The 10,188-nt window shown below is 42.6% G+C and overlaps 1 protein-coding gene across 1 annotated transcript; it reads left to right on the top strand.

Moving 5' to 3' along the window:
- Positions 1–574: 574 nt before the first annotated feature.
- On the top strand, positions 575–9,979 carry GABARAPL1 (GABA type A receptor associated protein like 1). The gene is made up of 4 exons (XM_066355650.1): positions 575–937; positions 6,071–6,149; positions 7,536–7,654; positions 8,751–9,979. Exons 1-4 carry the CDS (start codon positions 848–850, stop codon positions 8,814–8,816), a joined length of 354 nt encoding a protein of 117 aa, XP_066211747.1. The 5' UTR covers positions 575–847; the 3' UTR covers positions 8,817–9,979.
- Positions 9,980–10,188: the final 209 nt, after the last annotated feature.

Raw genomic sequence — 10,188 nt, 5'->3', positions numbered from 1 at the left:
GACCTTCACCTAGTATGTCCCTTGGAATTCCTGAGTCACGTTTTGTTTATGTTCCTGCTCTAGGAGCAAATTGCGGCACAGACCCAAACAAAATGACGCCAACGTGGTGAAGGAGGGGTCACGGTCGAAGGAAGCCAACCTAGTCACAGAAGTTCCGAGCGGGTGCAACTGAAGGAGCAAAAGGCAAACTGCAAGCACACAGGCCATTTCTGCACTGGCCAAAGAAATCCCTGCACCCTCATCTCCTCTTTCCTCAGATTCCAGATCCCAACCAGCTAGAAAAAGCTGGATTTTCTCCCTTGTGTGTTTGTTTTTGGGCCCAACCAAGAAACAGCGAGGGAGAGGGAAGAAAATAGCTTTAGAATATTGTTTTTTTGGTTTGTTTTTAAAACCATCTTTAACGTCAGATTCCCCATAAAATAATACGTAAACACTGTTTCCGTTCGTACTGAACATTACTCAGGAAAAGGTTAGATAGGCTGAGGGCACACTAGAATCCAGTGTGTTGGTTCACCCCTGCCCCGCGCGGTCCCCAACGCTGGGGGCGGGGTTGGAGGCGGGGCTCCGTGGCGTCACAATACCAACGCGCCACCGTGTTGTTTTTGTGTCCCCTGCTCTCGGGAAAAGCCACTGGGAATTCTTTACCTGGCCATCTCCAACCGCAGAGGAGAAGACTCGAGATCCCTTCCGAAAGCTCAGCCACGCAGCGTTGTGACGGGAGCTGCCATTTCTCAAGGAATTCGGATACACCTTGAAATTTGGCGGAGGAAAACGGGACCGGAGAAACGCAATCGTCAGCGAGGGAGGCAGGCCCCGTCTGGGGATCTTAGACACCCTGCGATCCATCATGAAGTTCCAGTACAAGGAGGACCATCCCTTTGAGTATCGGAAAAAGGAAGGAGAAAAGATCCGGAAGAAATATCCGGACAGGGTCCCTGTGAGTTTAAGGGGAGCGGAAAGCGGGAGGGGAAGGGATATATGGGAAGACGTGGGAGTCCTGATGGCTGCGCTAAGGCGCCGAGGAAAGCTGGTCCCTCAAATGACTTAACCCTGAACGCCCTTCACTGCGAGGGGAGCCAGTGGAATGGCCCTTCAGACTGCGGATCTTAAAAACCCATGTCCCCAGGGCCCGTCCCCATCTTTGGAGCTGACCGCATCCTTAGAGAGGAGCCTACGTTTGAATGACTCAGCAGTATTCAGAGGCTGTGTAGGTAGGGAGGCGCTTAGAATGGTTAAGTGACCCTTTTGTGCAAGAATGATTAAATTGGGAGCTTACATTTGCTTCTTTTAAGATCGCAGGGAAATGGTTTGGGAATCTGTGATTTGCTCCCATAGATTTCTACCTTAGCTGGTTCTCCCTTAATCAAGTTGACTTTGGTCCTCATTGCTTTGGGTTTGGGAGGCGAAGGTTGGGAAGCCAGTGAATCTTTTCTTTTTTTTTCTTTCCGTGAAGCTTGGAGGTGGTGGTTGGGGGGAGGTGCCACAAGACAGATCTGGCCCAGAAAACAAGGTCACGTTCTCTGCGCAACAGCCGAGTTGCCTCATTGTTGGCTCCCTGGCATGTGTGGGGACAGCCAGCCTTCTTCCGCTACTTGTTCTGATCAGATTGTAATTGGACACAATCAGGAAGGTCTGAGGCGTTTTTCTCTCGGTATTTGGACCGTGGGTAATGTAATGAAACTCGTACAGTCATTGAGGAGGAAAGGAGGGTATCTTTCTGCATCCGGGCGTTTTTCCCATCAACCCTCCCCCACCACTTTCCTGGCTTTTCTCCTGTAGGCTGCACAACTGATTGGAACGCAGAAGACTTAAGTCTGAGTTAGAAGGAACAACGACCATTAGAATTTGGAGATGAAGGAGCAGACTTTAGATTGTACTGTTTATCTTCAGGCAGGGACATTAAAATAATGTTTCGTATAATTTACAGGTAAAGAAATAAGAGGTGATCTGACGTGCTTTCTTGACCCTGTGACACTGTTGGGCCTTCTCTCTCATCCTTATCTGTCATGGTCTCACAGCTACCAAAGTAATCTGGGCCTTAGGCCAGGGGCTTTGAGGAGTTCTTTTCCTATTAGGAGGAGGAGACACGAGCGCTGTTCATTTTCTGGGATTGCACACAAAAAGGATCCTTCATTAATAACTTGGCTGGTATCTGGGCCTTGGATGACTGCTTTGAAAGTTTCTCCCAATTCTAGTGATCTTCTACTCTCTTATAATAACATTTAAAAGTGACAGTTAACTTTTATTGATAGTTTACCATGTTCTTGAGCATATTACGAGTGTTCTGTCTAGAGTCGTTCACTCTATTTATAGTCACCCTTACACCATTATCCCTTTTCTACAGATGAAAGTTATGAAGCACAGAGAAGGAAGTAACTCCCTACAGGTTTCTTTCACGTGGATAGTTTGTGGCTGAGTGGGGATTGCAGTTCTGCTGTCCAGCCCTTCATGCTGTCATGTTTCTCAATTTCTAATACAGTTCTATTAGAATTAAGTGTGCATTGTGTACCTCACACTGTGAGGTGCTGGAAATAGGAAGAGAAATGAACTGTTACTTCCCTCAAGAGTTCAGAGTAGTACGAAGCTCTGTTCCATTAGCACTATGTAAGTTACAAACTCTAAAACGTACCTAAATCTACACTGTTCACAAAAATTAGGGGATCAGGGAAAGTGCAGACACTCCAATATTTTCAGCCTTTTGTATAGTGCATTTTTACCAATGAAATAAAAGTTGGTTTTGCATCTCATTTGCATAATCAAACAACTTTCTTTGACTTATTGTTTGCTTCTCTGATGTTCTTGTTTAATAAAAAAATCAAATGCTTTTTATCACTTCATATTCATTTTGAAATATCCCCTAATTTTTGTGAGCAGTATAGTTCAAATTCCCATGTTTCCTTAAAACCAGGCCCTTTCCATTTCAATAATTTACATGTATTCACCTAGAATATTTTAGCTAAGTCTCCTTATTTTCCTGTTTGTAGTCTGGTGTTAAATGTTTTACAAAATTGTATAATTTATAAGCCATTAGGACCATCACTCAGATCTCATGATACCTCCAGTTATGTTTAACCGGTGAGAAGCTTCTCGGCTGCTCCTCAGGTACTCAGCCTGTGACATTCTATTTGTGACGCAGGAAAAAGAGCTCTGCTGAGTTCTGAGATATGGTTCCAGTTTGGGGCAGAATCCTTATTCTTACTTCACTTAAATGTTCTGTTCGCAAAAGAAAGGGGTTAGAGTAAATGATTTCCAAAGTCTGTAGCAGCTGGACCATTAGTGTTAAAGCAGTCCTGTACCCGGACTGCTCACATACCTCAAACTTATCCCCAACATTAATTCTAGAGCTGCCACACCTGAGGAGGTAAGCTTTACCTCTAGAGAGGAGAGTTTCAAGACTTCTTAAAATGATCGTCATAGCTACAGTGTATATGAAAACCTGCAACATTGCAGGAAACTGTTAGGCACAGGTTGTCTATTCTTTTAAACTGACAAACAGCGCCAAGGAATATTTAGCCACATTTCATTTCACAGATGAGAAAAACAGAACCAAACAGGAAAAGCCTCTGGCCCAGGCAGACACGGGGATATAACGGCGGGGGCATGGGGCGCGTGCCCTGGGCACTGACTTCTGAAGGCCCTGCAAAACCCCAACTTGACACTTTTATTCTAATGACACCAAGTTTGGTTTATTATGTGCAATTTTAACATTAATAGTACATAATATTTTTTATTTATTTAAACATATGGTTAACAGTATTTTTATTTTTCCTGTCTCTCTCTTTTTTTTAAGGGGCCCAATATTTTCTCTGCACGCCTGGGGCCTCATCCAACCTTAATCTGCCTCTGGGCTCAGGGCTCACTGTCAGTGAGTAGTATAGAGTTGGATTCCTGGAAACTTGAATGTATTCTGTTAAACCGAAACTTGACCCCTCCCCTTCCTTTTCCTCTCCCAACCCTTAACTTCCGTGCTGATGTCTTCTTTGCAGTTGGCTTTATTGCTCTTTTCCTGCTCCCTTGTGATTTCCTTCTCTTACTGATCAGAGCTGGAGCTGCCAGGTTTCAGAGCTCTGTGTCCTGTTTCTGTTTGATTTTATTAACATGCTGTCTCCTGTCCCTCCTCATTGTTGAGCCTTCATTGATCTCTCCCTGAAGCTCTTCCTACATTTTCTTTTTTAATTTCTGATTCACATAATCACGACTCTAGTTTTTATTTTAATTTTAAGTGTTACCATGTTTCTCTGGTCTTAATGGTACAGGATTCTTTTTCCTTGTGTACATGCGATAAATTTTTCACTATTTTTTTTTTTAAATTAGAAATTAAATTTACTGGGGTGAAGCACTTAACCTCTTCTGGTTTACTTATGCTAAGTGAAATAAGTAAATCAGAAAAAAAACTAAGTTTTTCACTTTTTTGTGACAGAGATAGAGAGAGGGACAGACAGACAGGAAGGGAGAGAGGTGAGAAGCATCAATTCTTCGACATGGCTCCTTAATTGTTCATTGATTGCTTTCTCATATGTGCCTTGACTAGGGGGCTACAGCAGACCGAATGACCCCTTGCTCAAGCCAGCGACCTTGGGCTCAAGCTGGTGAGCCTTGCTCAAACCAGATGAGCCTGCGCTCAAGCTGGTGACCTCAAGGTTTCTGAACCTGGGTCCTCCGCATCCCAGTGTGACACTATCCACTGTGCCACCGCCTGGTCAGGGAGTTTTTCACTATTTTAATCGGTCTCTTTAAATTCAAAAGCTTCAGACCCCTCCAAGCCAATCTTTATATTTAAATACTACTGTATAATTTACAAAGTGTTTTCACATAAAGTTTTATGGATTACCCAAGTTCACTGTATCAATATCATAACTTTGTAAAGGAGGTGCTGGAAAGTTACTACCTTCCTTTTACTCATTGCATGCTGAAGCTTAGAGAGGTTAAGTAATGTGTTCAAGATCACACAGCTACTAGGGATACTTGTCCAGTGTCTATTTCTGCTTCTTTAACTTTCTTATATTTCCTGGATCCTCTATCTAGGATGATGAAATTTTCTCAACTAAAAATCTAAAGCTCATGGTTTTATAATAGATTCTAAATATTTAAAATGTATATATAATATAATAAACATAATTTTTAAGTTTGTAGATACTAAATATATATTTCTATAAAATTTATATAATTTAGCCTGACTTGTGGTGGCGCAGTGGATAAAGCGTCGACCTGGAAATGCTGAGGTCACTGGTTCGAAACCCTGGGCTTGCCTGGTCAAGGCACATATGGGAGTTGATGCTTCCAGCTTCTCCCCCCCTTCTCTCTGTCTGTCTCTCTCTCTCTCCTCTCTCTCTCCTCTCTAAAATGAATAAATTAAAAAAAAATTTATATAATTTAAATTTAAATGTTTTTTCAATATTAAATTTTAAATATATAAATTAATTTTATACATTTAAATGTATAAAGTGTTTAATTTTTACATTTTCTTTTTTTATTACAGAAATCGAGTATCTTTTTAAACCTTCAAGTATTACAAATATTTATAGACATTGAAAGTCTCTTGAAATTCTAACATAATCAATATTGATAAGTGGGTTATTATATTGGTATGTTACAGAATATTATACTCTAAGAACTATTTTACTACTTACTTTTTTTACTTAATATAATAATGTCTTGAATTTCTTTTTGTGGTCATTCTCAAAAAATATTTATAGCTTTAATAAATGGCATTCATAATAAAGAAAACTAGTAGTTTCTCTGGACAATCTGAGAAAGCCAGGCAATCTTAATGCTTTAAGTCAATACTAGAAAGCATATATTCTATAATATACTTACAGGTAACTTGTAATTGCTTAACATCAAGGTTCTTTTTACTTTCCGTCACGTGTCCTCTCCATCCCCTTGTTATTGCAGCCTTACTAAGGAAGTTCATTTCTCTATACATTTATAAGGAGAGACTAAGAAATTGTAAAAATGTTGGTGGGACTCGTCAAACTCACTTTAGATGGAGGAACTGTAGGACGTAGAGTGGAAAATACTAGATTGGTTTCTGTAGTTTTCATTTCCCACTCTCTGCTTCTCCTCCTAGGTGATCGTGGAGAAGGCTCCTAAGGCCAGGGTGCCTGATCTGGACAAGAGGAAGTACCTAGTGCCCTCTGACCTCACTGGTAATGCTCTTCCTTCCCTTGACCCTTCCTTCCACGGCAAAGCATTCCCAGTTCTTCCTGCACGCATGAGACTGTGGGGCTGAGAAAGTAGGGTTGAAGAAAGTGAGTGGGATTCTCCAGGGAGTTAGGTGATTGAAAAATGGTAATACTGTATATACGTCCTCACCACCAGTTCCCTTAAGTATTTCTTGTCCTAGTGCCTCGTGTGATTTAGACACAGCAAAGGGCATTGAAAAGAGAAGATCAGATGTCCATTATTTGAACCACTTAGTGTCAGCTTTGTTCCTGGGATGTCAATTTATTACCAAAGGAGAATCAGACGAGTTTCTTGCAAGGATCACATTTTAGAGATTCTCAAATGAATACCTTGTCTCCTCAAGCGACATTTTTGTTGTTGTTGTTGTTAATATGTTTATTTATTTAGTTATTACAGGGACAGAGAGAGAGAGAGTCAGAGAGAGGGATAAATAGGGACAGACAGACAGGAACAGAGAGAGATGAGAAGCATCATCAGTTTTTTGTTGAGACACCTTAGTTCATTGATTGCTTTCTCATATGTGCCTTGACCACGGGCCTTCAGCAGACTGAGTAACCCCTTGCTCGAGCCAGCAACCTTGGGTCCAAGCTGGTGAGCTTTTTGCTCAAGCCAGATGAGCCCGCGCTCAAGCTGGCAACCTTGAGGTCTCGAACCTGGGTCCTCGGCATCCCAATCTGCGCCACTGCCTGGTCAGGCTGTTAATATGTTTTATAGATGCTGTTTGGAATTGCATTGAGGGTATATTCATTCTTCACCTTGATCTTTTGTGGAATAGTCATTGCATCCAGAAGACACTGGAAAGATTTTGTAGATGTGTTTGCTCCAGAGTTATTAGATTTAAATATTAGCCTTGTAGAACTTTTTCAGTGTGTTCTGTAAAAGGGAAAGCATTGACCTCCACTAATTGTCCCAACATTGGGATGAGTGATGGTGCTGAGATTACTGGAGTCCTGAATACTTCTTCCCATGACTACTTTGTCTTAGGACAGAAGTGTTTTGAAATTAGACTTAGACAATAGTGAATGTTTCAGTATGGATATACGGGTGTTTCCTCAAAGTCATCCTCAGGCTTTCAGTGGATATGCCAACATTTAGTCTGAAATGGAATAAAGTATGGGGAGTTTCTATTTTCTGAAGAATAAAACTGTGGCATATCAGGGAATATGAGACTTCTTTGAGTTGCACTTTATTTCTATAGCTGTAGAACAGCACTGGAGTCTGCTCAGATGGCAAACGTGGTACCGGACAGGGAACAGGCATAGCAGAATTTTTTTCTGGGTCTTACCCTTCACCTAAACCCTTGTGTTCTCCCCTCTTGCCTTTCTTTTTTATAACCTTCCTTTATCCAGTTGGCCAGTTCTACTTCTTAATCCGGAAGAGGATCCACCTGAGACCAGAGGACGCCTTATTCTTCTTTGTCAACAACACTATCCCTCCCACTAGCGCAACCATGGGCCAGCTGTATGAGGTAATGGTCCTGGTCACAACAATGCCGGCAGGTCTGGTGTTCTCCAGCTTTTGTTCCAGTGCAGTTTGATAACACACCTGGGAAGTGGAGCAGGAGGTGTTGTCTATCAGGATCCTCTTACCCACTGCAGTGTGAGGCTCTGGGAGATTAGATCCCTCTTGTCCTCCGGGGGTGGAGCAGCTAGCTACTAGAGTTAGTCTTTTTGAATTCTCTTTTTAGTCTTGCCTTGCTAGAGGATTTTAACAGGGAATTGCCTTTATTGAAACAGCAGGAAGTAGTTTCTGATTGTGAAAATTTCAAATAAACTGAAATTTAAAATTGAGGCAAAATCTTTAAATTGTCCTAACAGATAAACTCAGCTGGAGAGAATAATTAATGTGACTTTATTTGGTTTCATTGGTAAATGTCAGAACCTAATCTGAGAAAACTATAGCAAAGGACCTTATCATGCTATGTCATCTAAGAGTGTGACTGTTAGTCCTTAACGGATTTCACACAAGAGGCTGTCTCCTTGTACCCCAGTTGTGAGTTAAATAAGCTTCTAAACTAATTTTTATCCCATAGCATGTATTACTTAGTATATATTTCAGTATGTATGTTGTGTTGTATCTATGTTCAAGTGGGCAAGTGGGTTGCTAGAGTGAGCTTTAAAGGTAAGGACTATGCCCTAGGCCAGTGGTCGGCAAACTCAGTCAGCAGAGCCAAATATCAACAGTACAATGATTGAAATTTCTTTTGAGAGCCAAGTTTTTTAAACTATATAGGTAGGTACATTCCTTATCAAGGTAGCGCCTGCATGTGGTATTTTGTGGAAGAGCCACACTCAAGGGGCCAAAGAGCTGCAGTTTGGCGACCAGAGCCCTAGGCATATTTGCATCTCTGGTATCACACATTTGCATTTGTGTGATATTTTCCAGGCAGGTTTTCTGTGAACTCAGAGTTGAATTCCAGCCAATTCTGCATGTTCTTTGTTCCTTCTTTTAATGGGGTCTATGCTAACTTCCATGTCTACTTCACAAGGTTAGGTGAGGCTCAGAGTCCTGGCGATAAGATTGTGGCTGTGTTTTCTAATCTGTTCTCTTATCTCTTTCCCTAGGACAACCATGAGGAAGACTATTTTCTGTATGTGGCCTACAGTGATGAGAGTGTGTATGGGAAGTGAGTGGTGGAGCCCAGCAGATGGGAGCACCTGGACTAGGGGGTAGGGGGAGGGGCGTGTGTCGGACTTGGGGAAGAGAAGGGGGGCTCCCACCATGGAGGAGACAGAAAGTGAAGACATCTGGAAACACTTCACCATACACATTTTCACCTGCTCAATTGATACTTTTTGTTGCTTCCTCAACCCAGGGAGAAAGCATGTCAGGACAGAACTGTTGGATTAGCTTTGCTCCAGGATGGAGATGATAGAGTTTCACAGCATTGCTGTGAATTAATTTGTGTGTGTTTTGTCTTGTTTTTAATGGAAGAGTCAGGAAGCAGGCACGTTGGGGCCAGAGCTGATTGCGGACCAGCATCTACTTCCTGCTTTCCTCTCTGGGAAGAGATTCCCTCTTTGACATTTGCACAGATAGGGGAAGGGGGTCAGAATGTTTTAGGACTACTGGCAGTGGACCATTAACTGGGGACCAAAAGAGACATATTGTAATTAAAACATTGTGCCCATCTCTCCTATCATCACACCTCTCCTCCTCCTCTTCACACTTCCTCCCTTCACCCTGGTCATAATGTCACACATACACATCACAGTGCCACCCCAGTGGGGATGGTAGACACCGGACAGAACATTTAGATGGAGCTCTTTTGGAAAATGGGCCAACTGTGAAGGATGTTGTGTTAAAGGTAGTTTTGATCGAGTTAACTGGAACTGATGAAGTATTGCACATCTCTGCCTAACCTGCTCTCTGGTGCCCCTCATCCCACACCTGCCTTGGACTTCAGTGGGCCTCAGCCGTTTCCAGTTACAGACTCGGGGTGTCCTCCCCCCAATCTCCCTGCAGTCTCACACGCACAGAAATGCTAACTGATGGCCAGCTGCTTCCCTCCTTGGGTTTTCATTTACTGCAGCTGCTAGTTAGAAAAGTTTGAAGGGATGACTTTTAGTAATTTGGGGATTCTGTTGATTCTGATTATTTTCACTTTAGGGGTTCTGGGTGGGGTGGGGAGCAGGACTTGCACTCAGACATGACATTTCAGTTCATCTCTGCTAATGGAAAGGGTCCTTCCTGTGGGGGGGAACCTCTCGATCTTGTCAAGCTGCAGGTTCTTGTGTAATGAAATTTATGGCATCAGGCCAAGGAAATAAAGGAATTGCAATCTTAAAAACCTGCCACGAGTTCAGAACTGCTGCCTTCGTTTAGTATGTGTTAGAGTGGATGGCAGATGGAACCTCTGAGCAGACAGTGCTGAGTGGGGTGGCTGTTCGCAGTGTTTGCTCACATGTGGTCACACGTATACATGTTTACTGACCAGGAGTTACCGTCCAAAGGTGAGTGTGGAGGGGTAGTGTTTCAGGTGCGTTGATGGTATGTGTGTAA

The sequence above is a fragment of the Saccopteryx leptura genome, chromosome 1 (genome assembly GCF_036850995.1).
Source record: "Saccopteryx leptura isolate mSacLep1 chromosome 1, mSacLep1_pri_phased_curated, whole genome shotgun sequence".
NCBI classification, from domain to species: Eukaryota; Metazoa; Chordata; class Mammalia; order Chiroptera; family Emballonuridae; genus Saccopteryx; species Saccopteryx leptura.
Note: the sequence above shows the minus strand (reverse complement) of the source record. Positions and strands in the feature narration are given on the sequence as shown.

What these genes read in the sequence shown, in the direction of transcription:
- GABARAPL1 (XM_066355650.1), top strand. Translation starts at nt 848, where the DNA reads ATGAAGTTCCAGTACAAGGAGGACCATCCCTTTGAGTATCGGAAAAAG. An exon ending in AATATCCGGACAGGGTCCCT is followed by an intron (nt 938 to 6,070) that starts GTGAGTTTAAGG and finishes TTCTCCTCCTAG; the next exon opens with GTGATCGTGGAGAAGGCTCC. An exon ending in CCATGGGCCAGCTGTATGAG is followed by an intron (nt 7,655 to 8,750) that starts GTAATGGTCCTG and finishes CTCTTTCCCTAG; the next exon opens with GACAACCATGAGGAAGACTA.